The sequence below is a fragment of the Mus pahari genome, chromosome 10 (assembly GCF_900095145.1).
Source record: "Mus pahari chromosome 10, PAHARI_EIJ_v1.1, whole genome shotgun sequence".
NCBI lineage: Eukaryota > Metazoa > Chordata > Mammalia > Rodentia > Muridae > Mus > Mus pahari.
The window spans coordinates 45,715,430-45,742,035 of NC_034599.1; the positions used below are offsets into that span (position 1 = coordinate 45,715,430).

Below are 26,606 nucleotides of genomic sequence, written 5' to 3' on the forward strand. Positions count from 1 at the left end.
ATCCCAGCACTCGGGAGGCAGAGACAGGCGGATTTCTGAGTTAGAGGCCAGCCTGGTCTACAAAGTGAGTTCCAGGACAGCCAGAACTACACAGAGAAACCCTGTCTCGAGAAAAAAAAAAAAAGAATGCACGCCCAAAACTACTTCCAACAAAGATATCACTTGCTTCTAGAAGGCCGTGAGGTAGTAACTAGACCCCTCCTCCACTAAAGCCAAGGAAAAGAGTATATCATGGGACATTGGCATTTGAGTACTAAAGTGTTTCAGTATCCCAAAAGGCGGCACCTGCTCGTAATCAAGGGCTAGGGCACATCTGGCCAACCATGTATTGTAAGAACAAGCATTTTATTAGAAATATGTTCCATAAAGAGCACAAATTTAGTTATTACTATAAAATGCCACTTCATGGGATGTCAGCATTGTCATATTCTATTGCTGGTGTATGTCATGCTAACCATGAAGTATCTTTGTATTACACATGCAAAAAGTAAGGCCAGGGAGGTTAGTTAACCTGCTGTAGAACTCAATTAGTGGCAGAACCATGACCCACAGTCTTGAGTTTTCGTGCATTTCACTCAGTACCTAAGTGACAACCTCAAGAACAAAAACCCTTACAATGTCACTTTATCCTTCCTCTTAATGAAAAGTCAACTGTTCTACCAGCCACTTTCCAGTGGTATTTTGGTTTCTTTTAATATCAGGATCACAGTATATAGTAGGGGGAAATAATATGTTCTTGATAATCAAAACACAAAGTCAGACTGGGAAGTGGGTATGTCCCTGAGAAGTGTGTTTCATTTTGGAATTAATTCAACTGGTTTCAGGGAAAATCTAAAATCCATTAATAGAATTAGAAATGAACAAGGAAAACAACAGGACCGGGGGTATGGCTCAATGGTAGAGCACTTTCCTAGTATATGCAAGGCCTTCGGTTCAATCCCCAACTCAGCAAAAAAAAATAATAATAATAATTATAAAAAAAACAGACATATAGATGGCTGATGCCCTATATCTCTTTGAAAGCATCATTGGCAACATAACTACTTCCTAATTCTTTCCATTTGATAGATAGGACAACTAAACAATTTCAAATACAAGCCCATTTAGGCAGTATACAGCAATGGAACTAGAAAAACATTTACTATCCAGTTACTGTTATGTTTGGGTTATGCTAAATGTAGCTGTAGACCCTGGCCAGCAGGGAAATTAGGCTGAAAACCCTAGGTTCCTTAGCAGTCATCTGTAGATATTACCATGAAGGGAAAAGGTTTGTTCTTTTAACTATTTCCTCACTAAGTAAACTAGATGCCTATAGGGCCCAACTGCAGAAAAATCAAAGCACCAAAGCTGAAGGCAGCATGCCTCCTGTATAAATAGCAAGGTCTCCTTGTCAAACCATTCTATTTAGCACTACTTCAGTCTTCTCCTTCATCCTGGACTCTTGATTCCACCAAATCCAACATTCCAATTGGTGTGCCCAGGTCATTACTGAGTTCAGCTTTCTGGGTTCTTTAATTTGCTGTATAGGTATTCTACCCTAAGTGATTAATTGAAAAAAATAATCTCTTCAAGAAACCTTAACAAAATACCAGATTCCCTATTAACAAAAGGGGATGGAGATTAACAAGCCAAAGAAAAACGCTATCTGTGGCAGGAAAACTCTGACCTCAGACGCCTGTGCGGCAGAAGTCACTGGCAACCCCCCTTTAAGAGTCAGTGGGAAGCAGGATTGCTGCTCTCCCACTTAATCATCCTCTGAGCTCTCAGCAGACCTGGCATCGGTAGCCACCTTCCAGTTCCTGCGCTTGCTTGTCCTCTCTTGGACCTCAGGGTCAGGCACGGGAACATGGACGCTCTTCTCTTTCTTTTTCCGTTTGGTTTTCTTAGCGTCTCTTTCCTCAATGTCCTCAGAACTGCTAGATGCAGAATCGTCTGACTGGGAAGTATCACTTTCTCCCCCTAAAGGTAAAGATATTTTAGGAGACTTTTTCCTGGACTTTTTCTTGTTCTTGTGTGATTGCTTCCTTTTCCTGGTGCTAGAAGCTCGAGTCTCCTCTGAGAACTCACTTGAGGAATCTGCCGTTATGTCCGTAGCTTCCTTTTTGTTCTTCTTCTGTTTTTTGTGTGACCGTTTCTTCTGCTTCTTCTTATGGGATTTCTTTGACTTCTTATGTTTTCGCGACTCATGGGCAGATGATTTTACCTGGGGAGATGATTTTTTTCCATTGGTAATATCTTGCTGATCACTACTAATAAAAAGAAAAGACAAAACTTTTATGGAGAAAAGAAAAAGCACATTTCTATTTAATATTCTGCACTCTGGATAAATTATTAACATCTGAACTGTAAGTCAGACTTTGAGCTGGGTATGGTGGTACACAACTATAATCCCAGCACTTAGAAAGCAGAAGCAAGAAAACCTCCCAAGTTTAAGGACAGCTTCCTCAACATAACAAGTCTACACCCCCAAAACTACAAAAAGACAGACAGACATACATACATACATAGCAAATGAGAGCTCTGATAGTTACTGTGTGACTCATCTATTACAAAGGTTTGATTTCCTTATCTTTAAAACCCTAACTTGAGCTAAGCATACTGGTTATATACCTATAATCCCAATATTTGGAAGGGAGAGGCAGGAGAGGCAGGAGTTCAAGGCCATCTTGAAATCCTGTCAAAAAGCAAACCCCTGACCTGGCAGGCTGAGTTACATATGAAATACTAAACACCACCGCATCCTTACTCATGGTTTCATTTTCGCTGATTCCTGCCAACCAGGGTAAACTCCAGAAATAATTTGTAAGATTTTAATTGCATATCATTCTGAATAAGAGGATGAAAATCCTCACTATTCCACTGTGTCCCACCTAGGATCTGAATCATCCCTGTGTCTAGTTCTAACCATCTTGGGTCATTTACAGCCATCTGGGTTATCAGATCCACTTTTATTTAACAATGACCCCAAAGCACAAGCATGATGCTGACAATTTGTATATGGCTAAGAAAAACAGTCGGATACTTCCTTACAGAGCAAAGGTTTTAATAGGTACTATATTAATAGTAATAATAAAATTAATAAAAATAAAAACAATATGGAAGATAGGAAGACAGACTATAAAATAGATTATAAAATATCTAAGGTTTGGGGCATCTTGGAACGTGTTCACTACCGATGATGGTGCACAATTATTTTTTAAACCCTTAGGCTGCCGGGCAGTGGTGGCGCACCCCTTTAATCCCAGCACTTGGGAGTCAGAGGCAGGCGGATTTCTGAGTTCGAGGCCAGCCTGGTCTCCAAAGTGAGTTCCAGGACAGCCAGGGCTACACAGAGAAACCCTGTCTCAAAAAAAAAAAAAAAAAACTTAGGCTTACAGAACAAACTTCAGTCTGGAAAGATACATCAGGATTGTCTCCCAACTAAATTCTGCTTGTTTTCTTTGTTTTGGAGACAAGACATTATGTCCCAGGCTGGACTCAAACTCCTGGACTCTAGCAGTCCTGACTCAGGCTCCTGAATAACTGGGACTATAACCATGCACTACCATTCCAGGTTCTAGTTATATTTTCTTTTTTCTTTTTTTTTTTTTTGGTTTTTTCAAAACAGGGTTTCTCTGTCTAGCCCTGGCTATCCTGGAACTCACTCTATAGACCAGGCTGGCCTCGAACTCAGAAATCTGCCTGCCTCTGCCTCCCAAGTGCTGGGATTAAAGGCGTGCGCCACCATGCCCGGCTAGTTATATTTTCAATGACAAACTAATCCTTTGTAAATGTTAGGAACACTACTGCTGGCACAATTTTGTCATCTGAGGTGTTTGGTTTTGTTCCAGTAAGTGCATTTACCTACCTGTCTGTTTCAAACTCTTCAGGATACAACTCTTTATAACCACTGTGACCCCATCTGTAAGTTAACATAGTACATGTATTTTATGAAACAATGCATATTATTTTTGGATTGCATGAATACTGTATACACACACAGAAAAAAGGGGCACAGTAAAACCACACAATAGCTCAGTAATAGCTCTACTTTCTATACTACTATCATATCAGACACAGGAGGTTCTGTTCTTTACCAGACACTAAAGAATTCATATCTCTTTTCTTTAGCAGTGAAGTTCTCTTCCCAAACTACTTTACAACACGCTATCTACTCTGGAACACTCTAAAGTGTTTTGCATGCCAGGTGCAGAACCTGTAGTCCAAAAGAAGCCTGAGTATTTCTGTCTCTATGGATTTTCCATTCTGGACATATTACATAATACAAAGAACATGTTGCCTTTGTATCAAACTTCTTTTAACATTTGTAAAATTTTTGAGGTTAAGCACAAATAATTAGTACTTATCCCTTTTACCACCAAGTATTATTCCACTGTAAGGAAAACCTACATTTTGTTTAATACAATCATTCAAATGGCGGTAGCCATTTCTTAGCCATTGTAAGTACTGCTATGCATATCCACTTATAAGCTTTTATGGGAACAATCTGTTTTGAAGATTTACTTTTATTAATTTTTGTGTATGAGTGTTTTGCCTGCCTACACATGTATGCCAGATGCCTACAGAGGTCAGCAGAGGGTATCAGATCCCCTGAATTGGAGTTATGGGAAGTTGTAAGCTGCCTCATATGTGCTAGGAACCAAACATGGATCCCCTACAAGAGCAAAAAGTGCTCTTAACCACTGAGCCATCTCTCCAGCCCTAGGAAAATTAACTTCAACAAATACATATTCTCAAGCCAAACACCATTAGGGGTCACAAGAATGTAATCACAAACCTGTCTGGTATATTGGATTCATAATCATATAACTTCTTGTTCCAGGACTTAGCCTTAAGAAAATCATCTTGCAGGGCCCCAGAAATTTCATTCTTTGACCTCCAGTAATCTCTCTGACTTTCTTCATCAAAACCATCACTTCTCATCCGACTATAAATGAAAAGAGACAAACGTTTAGATTTATAAGCAACCTGTGATGTCACTTTATGAAGCAGCATGAACAAAATGCATGGAACATGTTTAAGACCCTACCTTTGCACCATGTAACACTGTGACACCAGTCACATTCAGCTTAGTACTGCACCAAAGTCCACATACTCCACAAGAACACTCACTTGTAATTCTTTTCTTCTAATATTTCCCTAACTTTAGATTTCTTCTTTAGAAATCAGGATTCTAACCCATCTCATGTACCTAATCTCTTATACTTAAAAAGCACATGAACTGTGCAGTGGTGGTGCACACCTTTAATCCCAGCACTTGAGAAGCAGAGGCAGGCAGATTTCTGAGTTCGAGGCCAGCCTAGTCTACAGAGTGAGTTCCAGGACCGCCAGGGCTACACAGAGAAACCCTGTCTTGAAAAAACGGGGGAGAAAAAAAATAACCTATGAAGCCCTACAGATATTCCTAATTACTCATAATATACCCTACACCTCCCAGAGAACATAGTCAAGGCTGTAAAATCCTTTATACCTTTATATTCACACTCAAACTATTACCAAGGAAATATAAAAGCCCATGAACCTGGCAAAAATAGTAAGTAAGTGTGGCTTTTAAAAAGATGCCTGGGGCTAGAGCTATGGCTCAATGGTTAGGAGCATTTATTGCTTTTCTGGGAGATGTTAGTTCAAATCCCAGCACCCATGTTAAGTCAGGCAGCTTACAACTTCAGGGCGTCCAATACCGCCTTCTGTCCCCTGCTGACCACCAACAGACACGTAGACACACATACATAAATAAAATAAATGTTTTAAGAGTGTAATAGACTAAAGGAGGAACATTATGACTGACTGAATTAATGATAAGACTCCAGGGAAGGCTAGAGGTAAATGTGCTTGCCTGGCAAGCCTGATGACTTGAGTTCTATTCCCAGAACCTACAGTTGTTAAGAGAACAAATCCCTGAAAGTTATGCTCTGACTTCCAAGTGTGCACTGGCATACCCATATACACTCACACATCATACAAAATATTGCCAACACAGTAAGTAAAAGAAATTAATTTTGTTTTTGTTTTTTGAGACAGGGTCTCTCTTTGCAGTCTTGGCTGGCCTGGAAACCACTATGTAGGTCAGGCTGGTCTCAGACTCAGAGATCTATCCGCCTCTGCCTGAGTGCTGGGACCAAAGGCATGACACACCATGCCCAGCAAATGCAATTCTTATAAGATGAAAGGAAGGGATGGAGAGAGGGAGGGAGGGAGAAGGGGAGAGGGGGAGAGAGGGAGAGGGAGAGAGAAAGGAGGAAGAAAGAATAAAACATACTCCAATAGAAAATCTTAAGTTACAAGCTATTAGACAAGGTTGGAATCTATAAAATTTAAAACGTACAGTAGTCCAAGGAGAATGCTTAATTTCCCACTGAGGACTAGAATGGTTAGTCACGTTAACACAGCTGCCACTGTTATGCTTGGGCCTAAATTTAGGAAACAAGGCTTACTGACTTGCTGAACCGAATGCATCTATCCTTACAGACTGTTCTAAAGCTAAAGTTAGTAATTCTAAGATGGTGAGAGCTGTTTTGGTTCTCAGAAGCATACTTCACCTTGAGCTGCTGGGAACTGTGTTCCTTCTGGTCCCCTGGTAAGCATCCTCCATCTGCTTCTCTAGTTCTCTGATTTTCCACATGTCAGACTCCTCCTGAATCTACATGTTTTAAAAAAGAAACGTTTTTAAAAAGAAACAAAAATCCAACCACTAAAAACAGCTCTTTGCATTACAGAACACAAACTAACTGAAAGTACAGTCTGCTCTAACTATTAGGGTACAGGCTAGGATATGATCTGGAAAGTAACTTCTAGTTTCTCTACCGAGTTTAAAAACTGGCCGGGCGCGGTGGCGCACACCTTTAATCCCAGCACTTGGGGGGCAGAGGCAGGCAGATTTCTGAGTTTGGGGCCAGCCTGGTCCACAGAGTGAGTTCCAGGACAGCCAGGGCTATACAGAGAAAACCTGTCTTGAAAAAAAAAAAAAAAAAGGAAAAAGAAAAAACAACTAACCAGTCCAATGCAGTAAATCTACAATAATGCAGTAACAGGTTTTGAGCCCTACAGAGACACTTATCGCCTCATTGGTTTTACAGTCCTACTGCAACCAGAAAAATAACATTATTTTGAGCTACAGTATGATCTTAATCACAACAGTAAGTGATCTTACAGGAAAGCAAAGCAGGCACCATTAGGATAGTTTACAAAGAAACTGCAAAACCTCAGAGACCTTACCAATATTCTTAAAACAATTAGACAGGTTTTCTCTTTGCTTTGGGTTCTGTTGTTGTTGTTGTCTGTTGGTTTGGTGACTGGGTTTCTTTATGTGCCCCTGGCCTACAACTCAGAGATCTGACTGCCTCTGCCTCCGGCTGGGATCAAAGGTGTGTATCTCCACCTCCAGGCTACAAACAGGTTTGCTTAGGTTTGCTTTTCTTCTCAGTGAAGTACACACTCTACCGATGGCCTAGTACCCCTTCCAAACCCCTGCCTGTTGGGTTTTGTTTTGTTTTTTATTGTGTTTTAGTGGTGGTAGAATCTTTATTTTGTGGTGTTATTGTTTTGAGACTAAAATCTAATTACTTAGGAAGGCCTTCAACTTGTGGTCCTCCAGCCTGACCTCACCCTCCTGGATGGCTGAGATTATATGCCTATGCCATAGCCCAGTAAGGACAAGTCTGTAAATTTTCTAGGCATAATCTCTTTTTACATTAAGAAAAGACAGATAAGTAGATGATAGGTATACATTTTTATTTACTTATTTTGTGTGTGTATGACAGAGAGCAAGCAAGAGAGGGAAAGAAAGGGAGGGAGATGGAGAAACATTCATGCCATGGCATACACATGGTGGGTCAGAGATAACTTTCAAGTTAGTTCTTGATTTCCACCTTACTGAGTTAGGGTCCTTCTTGTTTCCTGCTATTATACTATATACTCCAGACTAGCTGGCCCTTGAGCTTCTGGCCAATTCCTCTGTTTCTACCCCCACCATGCTGTAGGAGTGCTGAGATTACATACTTGCATCATTGCATCTGGTTTCTCTCCTGGGTTCTGGAGATCAAACTTGGGTTACCAGGCTTGCAATAGCAAATGCTTTTATCTGTGCTATCTTCCCACCCACTTTGTTCTGTTTTTAACTTTTGTCTTATTTTATTTTGTCTGTGTACCATGAGCATGCAGTGCCCACAGAGGCCAGAAGAGAGTGAACGATTCCCTGGAAATAGAGTTACAGATGTTTGTGAGCTCCATGCAGGAGCTGAGAACCAAACCCCAGACCCTGTGGAAAAGCAGCCACCTCTCTAGCTCTTTTTTGTTTTATGCATTCTTGCAACACACAACAGGTTAGCCATGTATTTAAGCAAATCGCCTGACTATTCCTCGGTGCTAAGATTACAGCTATGTACATCCTACCTGGCTCGCATTAAAATTCTTGTCACAAACAGAAACAAAGCAACATAGCTACTGGAAAGCAGATGACAAATGCCAAAAGCAAAAGCGCATTTTATTTCTAAGTCCTCTTACACACTTGGTTAAACCTATGCTAGAACCACTTTGTTTTTAGCTGTCACTCTCAAATCCAAGGACCCCTATGCAACTGCAAGTAGAATTAACATAACCATGTAAGTAGCAAGAGTAACCATCACACTTCCATCCTCCTGTTACTCAGGTAACGGCTGGGCACAGGTCTGTAATCATGGCCACTGTGGAAGTGATAAGTTCAAGGCCTGCCTGGAGTACAGAATAATAGGCATAATCTCTTTTTACATTAAGATAAGATCAAGACCAGCTAGACAGTAAGCTCAGTGATTCTCAGTGATTCACAAGTTCAATCCCCAGTACTTAACACCTAAGTACTATGATGCTGACAGTGATAGGAACAACCAAGCCAGGAGTACAGTGTGTTGAAGAAAACGGGACCAGGGGTTCTTGATCTTTTCATTACAGGCGCACTCTTAGGTGACTGTCTAAATTCCCAAACTTTTATTCCAGCCCCAATTTTTCCCCTTGCCTCCAAGTCTGAGTTTGCAACATCAAGCTCCTATTCAAAACCAAATAAAGTGTGTCTCCCATGTTTGTCCTTTGTCATTGTTGTCCCTTCATTACTTCCTTTCCAGTCACAGAAGGTGGTTCTGCTGGACTCCACTCTCATCACAGCATCGCCTCACAGTCTCCTAGATTCTGTCTCTAAGCTCCTGGAAACCACTCATCCCATCACCCTCCCCAGTGCCCTCTCTCCGTCATCTATCTTATACCACACTGACAACTCAGCACTCTAAACTGACATATGTGGCGTCACACCACCTCACCCCCTCAAGGGTAAAATACCACTTACAGGTATGAAACATGTAAGACGCCACTCCTAGCTGATGTCTTCTTCATTGCCCAGAAGAGAAAGTTTATCTCTTAATTGACATAAAAACAACTCTAATTTGCCACTTGCGTCTTATCTTCTATCACTACTTCTGTATCTCCGACTTCCTAGAAGCAAAATGCCTTGCCCCAAGTGATGACTGATTGAGAGTAGGATGGAATGAGGGCTTTGCACATAGGAGACATCATCATTCAATGTACATCATGAGCCCGTGCTCTGCTGCTCTCTCTGTATTTGTGCAGAGGATTCTCAGTCAAAAACAAGCAATGCACCCGGTAAACATTTATCCATCAAGTACAAGTTCAAATATCAAAGACCATTCATTCTGTGAAGTCATTCTAATCTTCCCAAGGCAGATTTCTTTATTCCTTCCTTGGTGCACTAAAGCATTTTGCAAGTATCTTCATGTTATAGTACTTTCAAACTATGGGTGTTTCTTACGCACCTTTGTTATCTCCTACATAACTAATGGTTTACTGTGTGCCCTCGGGAAATGCTGGCAGTCACTAGACTGTACTGCCTACCTTATTGTGAGCGTCTGTGTGTCGGATGACATTCCTCAGCAGGACTTTCCCCAACGGAACCCGGGACATTCTTTAATCTGAAATGAACCAATAATATGCAATAAATTTATTTTTATTAAATTATAAAGAAAGAAATGAAGAAAGAAAAAAAAATCACTGAACTTAGAAAATCTAAGGGAAAATTTTCCTTTCACCATTATGATACCCAATTATGATGTATGTAAGGATGAAAGGGGATGATGTACATTAAGTCTTTAAAATTGTACAAAGCTGCTCAAAATTTATTTCCATGAGCACCATGTTATTCAGTCTTCACGATTCTCTGTCAAGTAGTCAAGATCCATGACAGATCGGTTCCAGGACCCTAAAGGTACTAAATCCAAGTATGGCCTGGTAAAGCATTTGCCTAGCCTAAGAGCCACCCTGGATATAGTCCCTCGGTGACATCCATGCACACACACAAAGCAATACTAGGGCGCTCATCTCTCTTTTAGAATGGTATAATATTTGTATATAAACTATGCGCCTGTATATTTTAAAATAGGACTGTTTTTTTAGTCAGGGTCTTAAGTGGCCTCGGCCAGCCCTTAACTCCTCTTCTTACCGCCGCCACCTACCAACAGACATGCTCTTCCACATTTAGGATGAGTGAGGGTATTTAGATTAATAATAACTTAAAACTATGCAAATGTTATGTGAATGTTACGATGGAGATTAAAATAATGACCAAAGAGGGAAAGGTCTGTACGTGATCGATACAGATACAATTTGATTCCCCAAACATTTTCGGTTGGCTGTTTTAACCTAGGATCCCTGAGTTTGGACTCCACCCCAACTCCTCTTTTCAAAATCAAATTCCTTAAAGCTGTAACCTGCCCCCAGGCAAAGGATGTGTCAGTGTTCCGACTAGAAATGAAATCTCAAAACTCCCCAAAATTCGCTTGCAAAGATATAAACACGTAGATTTGAAGACATCAAACACCACGTATGTCGACAGTAAATAAATAAACTGAATTGTAAAAAAAATTTTAGATGACCTAAATATCTCTACTCAGGACATTTTGTTTCCTACACTGTCCGGAACTTTCCAAAACCCAGAAGACAACGATATTCACATGGGTAGCTAGCAGGGGCTTGGTGCCATTGTCCCGATGCTCACTCACCCCTCGATCCTGAGGAAATCAGGCATCCTGTTAGTGTGAGACGAAGAACCACTCCATTACAAGATCTCCTCCGACCCAGGAAGCCAAGGAGCCAGGGCTGAAAGGCAGCTCTGCAGCTTCACCCGAGTCCTTCGTGAAAACGCAGCCTTCCTTCCCACCGGTTACTGTGCCCTCCTCACCCGAGGCCCAGGCTACGGCAGCCTTCCCCCAGCCGAGCCCGCCCGGCGGCTCGCTCTCGGGGCCCCAGGCCAGAGCGGGCGCGGAAAGCGGCCTGCGGGCGGGCGGACCGGGACATGCCCCGCGCTCGCTGGGCTGGGCAGGCGCCCGGCGGCTCGGCTTCAATCCCGGGACAGAATGGGGACACGGGGCTTGGGCACGGCCTGCCGTTGGGCCCCAGGAAGTGTCTAGAGTGCCTCGGGGGGAGCTTGAGGTTTCCAAGGGGAAGTCGGGGAAAGCACCCCCATGTCTGCCAGCGGGCTCCCTGCCCCGCCGCAGCCTCGGCGCTCTCGGCGGCCTTCCCTCGCAACGCCCTCCCGACACAAACACACACACACACACCCATACCGTGCGCCGCGGCCTCGCGTGGCGGGGTGGGAGAAAAGGCGGCGGCTTCCTTCCGGGCCGGAAGTCGTGCTCCGGAGAAACGCTTCCCTCCCACCGGAGACTCCCACAGAGCGGGCTCGCCGGTCGCCGTGGAAGCTGACGGGTGCAGGAAGGAAGCCGGCGCTCTCCCGAGAGAGAAGCGGGACGGCCCGCGGAGGAGCCAGTCCGGCCCCGGAGAAGAGAACCGGAACTGGATATAGAGACACCGCTCTACTCTGCACTCTCCGGACCCAGTTAGATGCTGTACCGGGCCTGGTTACCATGGTAACCGGAGTCGCAGTTTGTCTCCAGACTAAGACGTGTGCGTTTCCCCCAAGTTTGGATTAAGTGTGTATTCGTTGTTGATTTAATCTAACTTTAATATATAATTTGAAGACTCTAAACCTCTTTTTAAAATTTTTGGGGACCTTTCTCTGTGGCGGGAGGAGGGTGATGGCGGGATCTTTGACTATTGCTCTCACACATAAGTATTAGTGTTCTTAATCCTCATCTTTATTTTGAGTATATAACTACTTGCTCAAGGCAACATGGATGTCTGAAGTTTGCAAGAACGTAAGCATACTGGCTCCAGTGCGCCTACTTTTAACTACTATCCTGTCTTTATGTTTGTCTCCCCGGCTACACACACACACACACACACACACACACCTCTCACAATTCCAGGTCTGGAAGGCACCAAGTCAGCCAATATCCAACTATTGGAACAAAATTCCTTTCTATTCCTTATGTATTTGTGAAGACCAGACAGAAGTACAGGTACAACGTTGGAACTGAGGAAATGGTTCGACTCACAGACTGTAGAAAAGCCAAGATAAAGCAGTATGGGTGTGCAATCTTTTAGACAAGACCCCCAGCACACTTGCAAAAAACCTTCCTCCTTCCCTGAAAGAAGAAATAGGGCCATAAATACCTTACATGCCTTTTCTCAAGTCCTCTCTCTCTGCAGGTTCCAAAGGCCTGTCTCAACACCATCATGACGGTTTCCTCAAAGGGTCTTCTCACCCACATTTCCCAGTTCTGGAGTATGCTCGATGATTTGGCTGAAAATGACCCCCAGCGCTACTGGAACTTCATTCAGCAGGAGATGAAAGATGGCAAACAGCTCTGTGTCGACCCAGAACCTCAACTCTGTGTACAGACCAAGATCCTAGTATGTGGAGCTGATACAAGGGAGGAGAGGTCTTCAATAAAACTACTCTGGGTTAACCAGGGGGTACAGTAGCCTTTTCTAGCACTGCTTTAACACAAGAGAAATGAAACCACATGGAAGATTTCATTGAAGGAGTAAAAATAAGAAATTAATACTTGGTATTTTAGACATCCCCTAATGTAACTTTATTGTCCTGATAGGTGGAAAAATAGTGCTATAATTAATTAACTTTTTATGTATTTTATATGTGTGTGGGCTCAAGAGAGTGCATGTGCAAGGACAGAGGATGACTGTGGGGAGCAGGCTCTCTCCTTCGATGAGTTGAGGAGAGAATTCAGATCATCAACCTGGAGCCAGGTGCTCTTATCCACTGAGCCATCAAACTGGCCCAGATGCAGTGAATGGTTCTTTGTTGAGACAAGTCTCTTCATGTAGTCCTGACTGTCTGATGCTATGTAAACCAGGCTGGCCTTGAACTCTGAGATCCTCTTGTCTCTGCATCCTGAGTGCTGGGATCAAAGGCTTCCTGGTTCTGATTTAATAAGACTCAGGAGCTAGGGACGTTTCTAAATAAAGAACTTACTGTTAGGGAAATAATGAAGTGGTGCTGTGAGGTCCAGAACACATGGAGCAGTGCTAAGTTCAGCTCCCCCTCCTGTCCAGTTCCTCTGGGAGAGAACAGCAGCTGGATTTAGGATGAAGAGCCAGAAGCTTTGGGGAAATCAAGTAACAAGAAAGTGTCTCAGTGGTACAATGGTTGCCTAGCATGTGAGGCTCTGGGTTGAATTTGATTCCTGGCATAACAAAATGAGTGAGTGAATGAATGAACAAGGGAACGAACGAATGAACCAAAACACAGAACTTCAAGTCAAATAATTTGCTTGGAAATTCTGCAGGATGTCAAGTAGTTTTAATATAATCACTGAGTGAGTGGCACGACCCTTCGTCTCAGGAGGTCCAGCTGTGTTGTAGAGCATTCCCTAGCATGTGGGAAGGCCAGGGGAAAAGTGAGGTCTTGCTTTCAAGATATTGTCATCAAATCTCATTTGGCAACATCAAATTATTCACTTTCTAGAAACCAAAAGAAAAAGTACTTTTTATCAACCTATGTCAATGGGAAAGGATCCCCGCTCCACAGTCAGCCACTCATCCTGTACCTGTAAGTGTTGGCAGACCAGAAGATTCCACTGAGGCATCAGGTAGAAAGAATTAAAGAAAGCATGTGTGAATTTTTGTTGTTTTTCTCCAGACAGGGTTTCTCTGTGTAGCTCTGACTAGAACTCACTCTGTAGACCAGGCTGGCCTTAAACTCAGAGATCCACCTACCTCTGCCTCCAGAGTCTTGGAATTAAAAAGTGTTCTGCCACCACCAACCGTCTATATGTGAATATTTAACATATTCAAAGACCAGAATTTACTTGGTAGAAATATTTTAATTAAATTATTTCATCTGATGGCAACATCAATTATTAGTAAATAATTGATATAGTAAATAATATTAGTATAATGATTCATGAAATAATATTAATAATTACCAGCAGATTGGTGTGCGTTGTGCACATTTAATATTATTTCTAATAGTCTGATCTGCTTCAACTCAAATAGAAATGGCAGCACAGAATTGGGATTTTGTGTATATGTTAGAACGGACACCTGCATCTTTAGGCCAGCTCATACAGCCTTAATCAGGCCATGCCTCCCTGCTGAGCAGTGTTAAGAATCAGCCTGTGCTATGACTTGACAGCCTTCAAGTCATGATCGCCTGTCTCTTCCATGCCGTCATGTACACTATACTCAAGTAAATTAGGTGGCATGAAAATTACTATCACTCCTAAAAGGTTATTTAAAAGTCAGCTTTTTGTTTTGTTGTGTTTCTCAGCTTGGTCTTCAGGGAGATTTTGCTCGTGCAAATGCTCTGAAGCGGCCCTCTGCAGGGCTCTTGTCCTCCCTTCATCGCTGCCATCTCAAATCTCCCTGCAGCTAGCTTTCTCTCCCAGACTATCTCTCATTCTCAACCTACCAAGTTCCTTTCCAGGCTTTACAGGGAGGCCATAGTTCCCTTTAAGGTCCCATCATGCTTAGATCTCCATATACTGCACTGTCACTGTCTAAGGCTTTTCCTCATTTCAAAGCCCTTTCTCCTAATAAACTTTGTGTCGGTTTCCTTTCTGACCAGCCACTGCTGGCTTAACATAGTGCTTCTGTGATTGCTCTAAGAACACAGGGATGCAACTTTGCTAATATGGGTTACTATACTACCCAACAAAAATCCTTATAGAATCAAGTTGTCCCTGAATTACACACAGATGCTTGTACCATCATCGATGTTGCCTACAATCCTGGTGTTCTGCAAGCAGCACAAAAAGACCAAGGAATCAAAGATCAGTTAATAAAAATGGCCATGCTGTGCATCGAGGAGCGACTCCAGTTCACACTTGCACATTCATACCATGTTACTAGTTTTAGAATGAAAGGAAGCATCCAGAGAATGAAAGAAAGTCTGATGGGCATTAAAACTGACTTCCCAGACATCAAAGCGATGATGAGAACAGGTAAGTCGATGTATGTGAGCTGAAAATGAAGTGATGACAGATTCTGGGTTTTCAGGCCACAAGTCTCTATCTTAAAAGAATGAGAAGCTGGGCATGGTGCCACATACCTTTAATTCCAGCACTCGGGAGGCAGAGGCCAGCCTGGTCTACAAAGTGAGTTCCAGGACAGCCAGGTTTATACAGAGAAACCCTGTCTCAAAAAACCAAANAAAAAAAAAAAAAAAAAAAAAAGGAAAAAATGTCAAAGTATCCAGAAAGATGTCAAAAATCTTGCAGGAGTCCCAAGCAGATTCTTTGGCTTGAGGTTCTGGGTATCGCCATCTGTTTGTTTAGCTGTGCCAGAATCAAGTCCAACCCAAAGCCTCAGATGCTAGGCAGGTTATCACTGAGCCAGCTGTTTCAGATGCTTTAGAGCTAAAATAATGTAACTGCAGCATCATCAATTGGTTCTGTGAACACTACCTATCCTAAAGCTCACAGCCTGATAATATTTGCATTTCCCCTCCCATTTTTTTCCATGAAGAAAATACTCTTGAGAGGATCAGAAGCAGCACTGTGAGTGACCCTAATCACCTTCCCGAGGTGCTACCGACAAAAAGACAAGTGTCGGCCCAAGGACGATGTCTTATAGAAGAGATTTCTAGTTCAGAAATCCAGGTGGAGGTTCAGAAGCCTGCCTACAAATTAAAGGTTATAAAGGATCAGAACGAGAAACCTCTGAAAATCGAGCTGAAAGTCGAGCTACCTGGAATTAAGTCATTCTCTCTCTGTGAACTTAGTGTTTCTGAGGTAAGTTAAACAAATATTGCAGTAATCCTGAAGAGGCAGCTCTGGGGGATCGTTTTCAGGAACTCCTGCAGAAAAGAAGATCCACTGATGACCAATTTTATTGTTTGCAAGTAACATTTGCACTTGCATATACTCAAGTAAGTGCTGTGTAAATCCAGTTGTGCACCAGCTTTGCATCACAGCACAGATGCCCAAGATAATTTTGGAGAGGCAGGATTTGTTAGGGCTCATGATTTCAGAGGTTCCAACCTTGTTCAGATAACAATCTTCACACTTGTGTTGAAGTGTCGAACATACCATGACATGAATACATGGCAAAGCAAATCCACTCATTGCTCAAGGCTAAGGACTGTATGGAAAGGACCAGCATCCCACAATCCACTCTCCAGAAACATACCCAGTGACCCAAAGATTTGGCACTAAGTTCCACCTCCTAAAGTTTCCAGCACCTCCCAATAGCACATCTATGGTGGGAAAAAACCACTTGGCAATTTGGAGAACACTTAAGATCCAATTCTAGTGAGGCATGGTGGAGCACATCTTTAATTCCAGAATTTAGGCGGCAGAGGCAGACAGATCTCTGTCATCTTGAGGTCAGCCTAATCTATGTAGTGAGTTCCAGAACAGCCAGGGCTGTGGAGAGATGGACCCTGTCACAAACAAACAAACAAACAAACAAAGACATCCAACTATACCAATCTGTTTGACTGTATCAGTTACAAAATAATAAGAAAATAAAACCTCTGCTACGTGTTCAGTGTAGATGCAATCACTGTATGCCTGACTTCCAATACAAGGTAGGCTGTATCCACAGACAGAACCTTCAGATGGAGGGCCAATTTACAGTAAATTTGTATCTATATCATGCTGCAGTATGAACAAATGCCACAATTCCAAGGCTTGTAGTACTTTGCTTAGGCTGCACATTACCCAGGCCTTCTCTGCCCCACTGACTCTGTACATTCAGAGACCTGAGACAGGCCATTCTGATGGTAGAGGGAAACAGAAATTGCTGCCCAAGTAGTAGACCTAAAACTCCCATGTCTATAAAACATCTTTTCTGATTGCAACCTACTGGCCCAAGTACATCACAAGGCATATACATCGGTAGGATATATATATACATGGCATAGATGTACAGAAAGAATTCTCTTACCTTACAGAAGGGGAGCAGAGAATTGGGACATGGCACAGTCTACCCTTGGGCTGAGACCTTTCCTTCATTCTTCAAAAACAACAACCCTAATCCTAGCCTCAGATTCCGAAGTACAGGGTTTTGTCACCACAGTTTGTGTTCTTTTTTGAAAATACTTCTTTTGTTTTAATTATTTTTATTTAATGCATTTTTCCTGCATATGTGTGTGTGAGGACATTGGATCCCCTGGAGCTGGAGTTACAATGAGTTGTGAGCTGCCATGTGGGTGCTGCCTGGGAATTAAATCCTAGGTCCTTTGAGAGAGCAACCAGTGCTCTTAACCATGAGACCACCTCTCCAGCCTACTGTGTTCTTCTTTTAAACCAGACCAATGACATATCAAAACAAGTGATCTGCTGTGAGCCCATCCACCATAGAGAGAGAGAACAACTACTTAAATTCTCACTTCAGAAATGACCCCAAAGGTCTGGTTCCTAGGGAGCAGCAATCCTGAAATTGTAGCAAGCAGAACCTGTGAAAGGCCTCCACGGAGCTGGGAGAGCTCTCTAGGCCCCTTGGGAGGCCCCTTTGGTTACCTACCTTCCTACCTCATTGTTAGGTTGATTTCAGTTCCATTTGGGGGTGGTTTTTCCCTGTTTCAGCATCCACATTGGCCACATACATAAAAGGGATATCGTAGACTATGTCATTCTTGGATTCTGTGGATTACCTGCTTATGGAATGTTGAGGGCCCAAACAAGGCTGTAAAATTTGAAGGCAGTTCCTTTTAGCCCACTGTGCCTGTTTCTTTGATTGTAGTCACTACTATACCCATAATTCCCAGGACTAGCTTCTCTAGTCTTTTATTTTTAATCTGATTTTTAGGTTTAATACATAAAATAACTCTTTCCATCATGGCACCTTCCTGCCATTAAGCTGAACTGCTGTCATCTTAACCAAATATAAGGACCTCACCCTCTGCCCGTTCACAGGCTTTTTAAACAAGTGCTGCTTAACCAGTCAGCCACTGTGGCCAACGGCAATTTCTTATTTTATCCTTTCTGGATTGATTCCATTTGTCAGCTGCTAAGTCTTAGCATTTGGAGACTGCATATAAACTGGTTAGTGTCTATTCTCCTTCTGTGATGCCTTATGAAATGTACCAAATAAGAATTAATAACCTTCTATGCCTACTTCTTCTAAAGGCATAAGTTAGCTGACTACTTTATGTGCATTTGAAATTCTCAGGCAAGGTTCGCTGAGGGGGTTGCTATGAGACATATTTCCAGGCTCCAGTATATTTCCTTGCCATCTGATAGTAAATCCCAAAGATAGCACCACAGTATTCAGATGCAGCACTCTACTTCTGATATTGTTACAATTAACTCCTCCCCCAGGCCCCACCACCAACCCCTCAGACAGGGTTTCTCTGTGTAACAGAGCCTGGCGTGTGCCACCATCTCTGACCCACCAGTTAACTATATGTTGTGTTGGTAAGTAAAATCTCAAGACTCCACAATTCTAAGACCTATGGCAGTAACTGGGTTTCCATACACGTGACTGCAGTGATCTACTAGCATAACCCTCAGGTTACAATTGTCTGGTATCATAATTTTAAATCTACTTTTTATTTCTAGGTTGATTTATTGATTGAGGTCTCTGAGATGTACCGATTATACCTGAATCTTCCAGAATCGATTAATACAGAACTGACTACAGCAAAATTTGTCAAAAATAAATCCTTATTAATCATTACAATGCCCCTGGCATAAAAACAGTTTGTTTGGTGTTTTCATTGTTACTGCTGTTAGCATTTTGTCTAGGCTCTGCCCCACAGTTACTTGGCAACAGCAGGTGTGCCTGACTCACTATAAAAGGGGATGCTTGCCCCCTCCTCTCTCTCTTGCTCTTGCCTTCTTGCTCTCTCTGTCCTTTTGCCCCTCCTCCCATTCCCTTTCCCCCTCTCTCCATGAGCTCATGGCTGGCCTCTACTTCTCTACTCCTCTCTCTCTCTCTCTCTCTCTCTCCCTCCCTCCCCCCACTACCTACCCCCGCCTTTCTCTGTCTCTACTACCCTCTTAACTCCCCTCCCCATCCCCCGAATAAACTCTATTCTGTACTGTACTGTCTGTGGCTGGTCCCTCTGGGAAAAGGATGCCTCAGCAAGGGCCCAAGGAGGCACCCCTCCCCCCATACTTGACTACACTTCCACCAAACATATCATCTCTCCACTTACATTTTTTTAAAAATATTTATTTATTTATTATATGTAAGTACACTGTAGCTGTCTTCAGACACTCCAGAAGAGGGAGTCAGATCTTGTTAAGGGATGGTTGTGAGCCACCATGTGGTTGCTGGGATTTGAACTCCAGACCTTCAGAAGAGCAGCCGGGTGCTCTTACCCGCTGAGCCATCTCACCAGCCCTCCCCTTACATTTTTATAGGATAAAAAAAATTCTTATGAGTTACAGGACCTACATTGTGGCCAGGGGTAGTGTTTTTGTTGTTGTTGTTGTTGCTGTTTGAGAAAGGGTCTCACTGTATAGCCCTAGCTAGCCTGGAACTTGCTGTATAGATCAGGCTAGCATCAAACTCAAAAATAAGCCTGCCCCTGCCTCGTGGGTTTAAAGGATTATACCATTACACCCAGAAATAAATATTTTTATCTCTGAGAAAGGTGGCAGGTAGCCCTAGGTCTGATGGCCTAAACTTGCTACTTAAGTGGGGCTAAATCTATATCTACAATTTCCAAATACTGAAATTGCTGTGATGTGTCCACTTTCCATTTAGTTAACTTTTCTCAAACTTTGTGGGGTAGAGATGGTTACAAGTACAGACTGGGGTAGAAGGATGGCTCAGTGGTTAAGAACACTGACTGCTTTTCCAAAGGTCCTGAATTCCCAGCAACCACATGGTGGCTCACAACCATCTGTAAAGGAATCTGATGCCCTCTTTCAGTGTGTCTGAAGACAGTTGTAGTGTACTCATATAAATAAAATAAATCTTAAAAAAAAAAAAAAAAAAGTACAGACTGATCTAGTAGAGGACCTGGGTTTGGTTCTAAGTCCATCTCCAGGGATCTGAGGTGCTCTTTTGGTACCAGCACTTATTTCCACACCCCCCTCCATATAAGCAAACATATATACAACTTAAAATAGAAAATAAAAAAATCTCAAAAAAAAAAAACCCATAACTTTTCATCAACCAGAATTTTTTTTTTCAACCAGAAATTTTTAAGACATTATAACCACAAGACTCTGTTTTGTTTTTGTTTTTTTAAAAAAATGTTTGTAGCTATCTCAGGTAATTTAAAATGTCATTTGGGAAAATTCCAACTATTTACACGTATCTTAGGGTTTCTATTTGTGTGATAAGACAAAACAGCCAGAAGCAGGGTGTATTAGTCAGGGTTCTCTAGAGTCACAGAACTTACAGATAGTCTCTATATAGTAAAGGAATTTATTGATGACTTACAGTCTGCAGTCCAAATCCCAACAATGGTTCAGTAGTAGCTGTGAATGGAAGTCCAAGGATCTAGCAGTTGCTGAGTCCCACACGGCAAGAAGGCGAAAAATCGAGAGCTTGACTCCCTTCTTCCAATGTCCTTATATGGTCCCCAGCAGAAGGTGTAGCCCAGATTAAAGGTGTGTGCCACCACACCTTTAATCCCAGATGACCTTGGACTCNGAGATCTCCCTGTCTTAATCTTCTGGATTCAATCACCACTGTGTCTCAAGATCTCCATACCAAGATCCAGATCAGAAACTTCTATCTCCCAGCCTCCAGATTAGGTTCACTGGTGAGCCTTCCAATTCTGGATTGTAGTTCATTTCAAATATAGTCAAGTTGACAACCAGGAATAGCCACTACACAGGGTATATTTCAGCTTACAGTTCCACCACATCATCAAAGGAAGTCAGGGCAGAACTCATACAGGGCAGGAGCTGATGCAGAAGCCATGGAGAACTGATTACTGGCCTGCCACCCAAGGCTTGCTTTTTGTTTGTTTTTGTCTTGCCTTTTTATTTTGTATATACAAGTACTTTATTTGCATGTACACCTGTAGGTCAGAAGAGGGCAGCATATCACATTACCATGTGTTTGCTGGGAATTGACCTCAGGATCTCTAGAAGAGCAGTGGGCAGTACTGTTAACCGATGAGCCACCTCTCCAGCCCCTCTGCCTGTTTTCTTATGCACCCCAAAACTACTTGCCCAGGGGTGGTACTGCCTATAACAGGCTGGGCCCTCACACACCAATCACTAATTAAGAAAATGTACCAGACTTGCCTGCCTGCAAGTGTCCACCCTGTGTATGGTAGCCAAGCCTGCTGAGCACCCTGAGCTAGGCTGGAGAGAGGGAAGCTTAACCTGATGGGTGGGTGCGAGCAGGATCTTAGTCTGTGGTGAGTGTGCAGGCAAAGGACACGCATACTCAGGAACAGCTTCAGAGAACTGGTTCAGTTTAGTGGGCATTGGGAGTGGGCATTTATGCCCCTGGGGAGATGGCCAGGGCCTCAGGGCAAGGTTTGGGTGGCTGTGTACAATCAGCCAGGACAGGGGTATTAGAGGATGCTTCATCTGCATGCTCAGGGGCTGTAGGAAGGTGGGGGTAGGGAACCTTAAGGTCAAAGAATGAAACATGAGGAACTGTCAGGGTTGGAGTTGGGGCAGCTGGCTTCACAGGCCGTTCTCCTCTCAAGTAACCTAGGTTGAAGTCTCCTCGACCCTTCTTCCTCTGTAACCCTGGGCCATTACAGTCCCACACTCTGAACACTTCAATACACTTGCAAAGCCTTCACTAACACAGCTACGTTTCCTAGGAAATCCTGGGACTGGAGAGATGGCTTGGGGGTTTAGAGCACTGGCTGCTCTCTTCCAGAAGATCTGTGCTGAGTTGCCAGCATCCACATGACTGCTGATAGCAGCAGTCTATAACTCCAGGCACAGAGGTTTCATTGCCCTTTTCTGGCTTCCAAGGGCACTGCAATAATGTGCTAAACAGACTCAGCACTAATACAAAACAAAACAAAACAAAAGATTCCTAAAAGAATATAACATCACCCAATTGTTTAGAGAAAAAAATGCCCCTACCCAATCACATGACTCACTAATTAACTCTTTTTTTTTTTTTTTTTTTTTTTTTTGTTGTTGTTGTTGTTGTTGTTTTTCAAGACAGGGTCTCTCTGTATAGCCCTGGCTGTCCTGGAACTCACTTTGTAGACCAGGCTGGCCTCGAACTCAGAAATCTGCCTGCCTCTGCCTCCCGAGTGCTGGGATTAAAGGCGTGTGCCACCACGCCTGGCTTCAACTCTACCTTCTTAAAAATATTTGTACAGGGCTGGAGAGATGGCTCAGTGGTTAAAAGCACTGACTGCTCCTCTGGAGTTCCTAAGTTCAATCCCCAGCAACCACATGGTGACTCACAACCATCTGTAATGGGATCTGATGCCTTCTTCTGGGGTATCTGAAGACAGCTACAGTGTACTCATATAAAACAAATAAATCACTTTAAGACAATAAATTCCTTGGCTTGTTGCCAGGTGATAGAATTTAAAATACATATTTTTACATTTATTGTGTGTGCCCACACATGTATGCACACACATGCTACAACATATATGTGGAGATCAGAGACCGTGCAAATTTCTCTTATTACATGGATCCACAGGATCACAGTCCCAGGCTTGGACACAAAACACCCACTGAGCCATCTTGCCAGCTCTTTTTTTTTTTTGGTTTTTCGAGACAGGGTTTCTCTGTGTAGCCTCGGCTGCCCTGGAACTCACTCTGTAGTAGACCAGGCTGGCCTTGAATGCAGAAATCCACCTGCCTCTGCCTCCCAAGTGCTGGGATTAAAGGTGTATGCCACCACGCCCGGCATCTTGCCAGCTCTTAGTCTCGATTTTTGCCAACACACGGGGGCTCTGAGTTACATGTGTTCGTACTCAAGCTGCACAAACCTGACATCCTAAACTCATTCCCTGCACCTCATGGAACAGAGGTCTGTCCTTTACCTGCATGTGCACATGCACACTAAAAAATAAGACTTTAAAAGTCCAGCATATTAAATTGCTGTTCAAACTAATTCCTAAAATACCTTGCTTTGTCCATTTCAATAAGTTATATGTTAACAAAACCACACAGTCTCCCTCTCCTTTTAAAAGTGAACTTGTTCAGGAAGGGCATTAAGAATGAAATGTAGAAAAGTATAAATATGAAGGTTTTTCATGTTATGACCTGTCTGTATACACACGTACCATGTGCATGGCTGGTGCCAGGTGGCTTCTGGTTCCTGGAGCTGGGGCTACAGAAGGTTATGGGCTGCCCTGTGGGAGCTGGGAACTGAGTACCGTGCTGGCTTCGGCTCTTGATTTCTACCACGCACTGACAGTGTTTCCGACTTAGCAGTGCTCATATGTGGGTACGGGATGACTACTGCTTTCCTGTCACGTCTCCCATGCTGTTGTGCTTCTCGCAGTTCATGCCTCGGCACACCATAACTCCACACTCACAACAGCACTCCCTGTCTTGACAGTAAGTGCTCTGCCTCATGGTAGCCTGAGCTACTGCGTTAGGTAACAGCCTGATGGCATCACTTATCCTGCCAGTTTTACAACTGAACTGTCACCTGTATTGGGAGCTGACACTTGATATTCATCATTTAATGTGAAAGGAACAACGAATAGATCAAACATTAGTTCAGACACACTGAAAACATGTTTAATTTTTAAACAATTGTTCTTGACCCAAAACACTGTTTCTAACGTCTTTAGTTACTGAGTCCAGATTTAGATTACAGGTGAGATTCAGTCTTAACTGAGAACATTTTTGTCAGATGACAAACTTTTATTTTTCTTTCAAGAGAACAAAAGAGCATTAGCAAAGAATGAGTCATTTTTCAATTTCACATTTGATCAGATTTGGCTCATGCTAATGATGTGCCCTTGTGGTAAGCATATTCTTTCTGCAGTTTTCAGTACCTCAGTGCTGAAGAGGCAGGCCCCTGCATGGGACTGTTTTTACAGAAACATGGCCGGCCATTGGAGGCTTGTGGACAGTTTGGAGTGTCGTTGTGCACCATGTGCTAATGAACACTTAGAAACAGACTCAACATCGATGAAACACTTCAAATTTCAGGGGGTGGCCCCCTATATTACACACAAGGTCAGGGTTATTTTTAAAGTCACAGGTAATCCCAAACATTTATGAAAACACATCACATCAACATGAAGTCTGTTCCCAATTTATTTTTCCTATCCTGCATGTCAACCTGCTTCCCTCCAACAGAAAGGTGAAACATAATAAAACAAAAGAGCACTCAGGCTGGAGGGAGCCGCCCACCTATCTAAGTTTTTCTGTCCAGTGGGATCTGAGGGCTCTTATTTTACACGAGACAGGACTGGGGTGAGAGAACACTCTTGAATATACACTTTTTCAAAAACTTTCTCCAACCGCAGATTGTCATGTTGTTTTGGGTATTATTTCTGTTTGTTTACTGAGATAGAGACTTGCTACACTGTTGACCTATCCTCCAGCTTTATCGTTTTGAGACTGCGCCTGCAGTACCAGGTGCCTGTTCTGGGTATTGCATGCAGCGCTGCAAAATGCCCACCAACATCCTCTCTCCCATTTCCTTTCAGGCGATATCTGGTGATAAGTGAACTTTGGCACATATAAAACAATAAAACCATATATTACATATGTACACTTCTCCCATATACATTCCATAGTCATCCCACAGAGTTCTCAAACTGAGTAATAACATGACACTTGGGTCCATGTACAGTCACCATCAGCTCATCTCAGAAGGAAAGTTCCACTTCTACAACATGTTCACTCCAATATGCATGTTCTTTTATTCGGAGGAAACTGCAGAATTCTCAAGTTATACACTGAAATTGTTTATAAATAAATACATAAATCTTCCTTTATACCAAGAAGTGGGCATATATCTTTATCTGGAGGGGAAAGCTATTTTATTTAGAGATTCATATAAAAATAACAATTGGTTGAAGAGGTCTAAGAAAATGATGACTCTTAAAGTTTCACTTATTTTCCTTGAGTAATAAACTTAGGTCATGTAACAGGAGACTTTAACTAGGGTTAGATTCCAAAGTAAAACTTTTGTTCAAACTCCTCCGATAAGAAATAATTTTCATGACTTTGTTTCCCTCACACTGAAATAAGTTGAATCAATTAAACTCTAAACTCCAAGGTCTCATCTAGGTTACTTTTATGAGCCTGCCCATCCTATAGCCCTAGTAAGGCCTTCTCACCAAAGAGTTAGGCCACATGTTCCCTGCACGAGGAGTGTCCAGCTTTAAACTGACGTTTAATTATTAAAGGGGTACAATATTTGGGTGTAACTGGCATTTACAAAAGATTCTTTATGTCTATTACAAATAAATTATCTGGACTGAATAATAAAATTAACTAGTGAAACTTTAAAAGAACCGCCTCTTTAATAACATATAAATATAATGTCAGCAGAGAAAGAGTAGAAGTTCTTGGGTAAATTATAACAACATAGTTATAGGCTTTTCAAGGTACTTTTTGAATTCAGCAAGCCACTGGGCTCCAACTGCTCCATCCACAACTCGATGATCACAGCTGAGTGTAACAGACATCACACTAGCCACATCAAAGCTAGAAAGAAAAACATCAGTGGGTATTCTGAAGAAAACCAACGAACCCAAGACAACAGGCACCCACGTGCTGATTCCTATCATAATCCTACCCAGGTAGATTATTTCCCGTTCATCATTCAGATGACAGAATTTAGGTCACTTATATGCTATGCAAACAAACAAACAAACAAACAACAAGAAACTAATTTTTAAATATCTGAGACAGTTAACCAGGCCATGGCTGGTCTTGAACTTGCCATGTAGTTGAGGTGGGCTTTCTAACGCTTGATTCAGGCCCTCAAGTAGCTGTGATTATAGATCTGCATATGAAAACTGGTTCCACCCACTGTTTATCTTTAGCTCACACTGGGGGAACAAGGGCTGCCAAACTACGTGAAACAGGCTACTTTCTGCTTTTGTCTGATATGATGCAGATCTACCTTTCTAGCAGTCATTAGCATTCTGTTGTTGCCTGCTGTCACAGTACAATGGCAAGGACTCAGGAACAGATCATGTGACCCAGAAAACTAAAATATGTACTATCTGATTCTTTAGGAAAAGACGTGCAGCTAGGTAGTGGTGGTGGCACACGCCTTTAATCCCAGCACTTAGGAGGCAGAGGAAAGTGGATTTCTGAGTTCAAGGCCAGCCTGGTCCAGTACAGCCAAAGCAGCACAGAGAAACCCTGTCTCAAAAAAAAAAAAAAAAA

General features: G+C 42.6%; 3 protein-coding genes across 7 annotated transcripts in view; 1 reads left to right on the forward strand and 2 right to left on the reverse strand.

Annotated features, from left to right (window-relative positions):
- Positions 1–112: 112 nt before the first annotated feature.
- Positions 113–11,714, reverse strand: Nkapd1 (NKAP domain containing 1). 4 transcript variants are annotated; one of them, XM_029543602.1, is made up of 7 exons: positions 11,604–11,622; positions 11,040–11,066; positions 9,877–9,953; positions 6,540–6,640; positions 4,778–4,927; positions 3,848–3,901; positions 113–2,249 (listed from the first exon to the last, which is right to left on the reverse strand). In XM_029543602.1, exons 3-7 carry the CDS (start codon positions 9,943–9,945, stop codon positions 1,745–1,747), a joined length of 879 nt encoding a protein of 292 aa, XP_029399462.1. In that variant the 5' UTR covers positions 9,946–9,953; positions 11,040–11,066; positions 11,604–11,622; the 3' UTR covers positions 113–1,744. The 4 variants fall into 4 exon arrangements, with proteins under 4 accessions (XP_029399462.1, XP_029399461.1, XP_029399463.1 ...); XM_029543601.1 differs by lacking the exon at positions 11,040–11,066 and having other exon boundaries at positions 11,604–11,714; XM_029543603.1 differs by lacking the exon at positions 11,604–11,622 and having other exon boundaries at positions 113–2,246; positions 11,040–11,272.
- Positions 11,697–19,045, forward strand: Pih1d2 (PIH1 domain containing 2). 2 transcript variants are annotated; one of them, XM_021207926.1, is made up of 6 exons: positions 11,697–11,969; positions 12,589–12,792; positions 13,868–13,991; positions 15,099–15,344; positions 15,868–16,133; positions 18,906–19,045. In XM_021207926.1, exons 2-6 carry the CDS (start codon positions 12,616–12,618, stop codon positions 19,038–19,040), a joined length of 948 nt encoding a protein of 315 aa, XP_021063585.1. In that variant the 5' UTR covers positions 11,697–11,969; positions 12,589–12,615; the 3' UTR covers positions 19,041–19,045. The 2 variants fall into 2 exon arrangements, with proteins under 2 accessions (XP_021063585.1, XP_029399460.1); XM_029543600.1 differs by having other exon boundaries at positions 11,796–11,943; positions 18,906–19,040.
- A 6,057-nt stretch (positions 19,046–25,102) lies between these two features.
- Positions 25,103–26,606, reverse strand: part of Dlat (dihydrolipoamide S-acetyltransferase) — a 25,253-nt gene continuing 23,749 nt past the window's right edge. Inside the window, exon 14 of the mRNA XM_021206594.2 lies at positions 25,103–25,916. Within this exon, the coding sequence (XP_021062253.1) occupies positions 25,787–25,916 (130 nt within the window). The 3' untranslated portion in view covers positions 25,103–25,786. The remainder of the gene's footprint in view (positions 25,917–26,606) is intronic.

Coding starts and splice junctions, on each gene's coding strand:
- Nkapd1 (XM_029543601.1), bottom strand. CDS start 9,945: ATGTCCCGGGTTCCGTTGGGGAAAGTCCTGCTGAGGAATGTCATCCGA. Junction 6,641..9,876: donor ACACAGACGCTCACAATAAG/GTAGGCAGTACA, acceptor TAAAACATGTAG/ATTCAGGAGGAGTCTGACAT. Junction 4,928..6,539: donor ACAGTTCCCAGCAGCTCAAG/GTGAAGTATGCT, acceptor TTTCATTTATAG/TCGGATGAGAAGTGATGGTT.
- Pih1d2 (XM_021207926.1), top strand. CDS start 12,616: ATGACGGTTTCCTCAAAGGGTCTTCTCACCCACATTTCCCAGTTCTGG. Junction 12,793..13,867: donor GTGTACAGACCAAGATCCTA/GTATGTGGAGCT, acceptor TTCACTTTCTAG/AAACCAAAAGAAAAAGTACT. Junction 13,992..15,098: donor AGATTCCACTGAGGCATCAG/GTAGAAAGAATT, acceptor AATTACACACAG/ATGCTTGTACCATCATCGAT.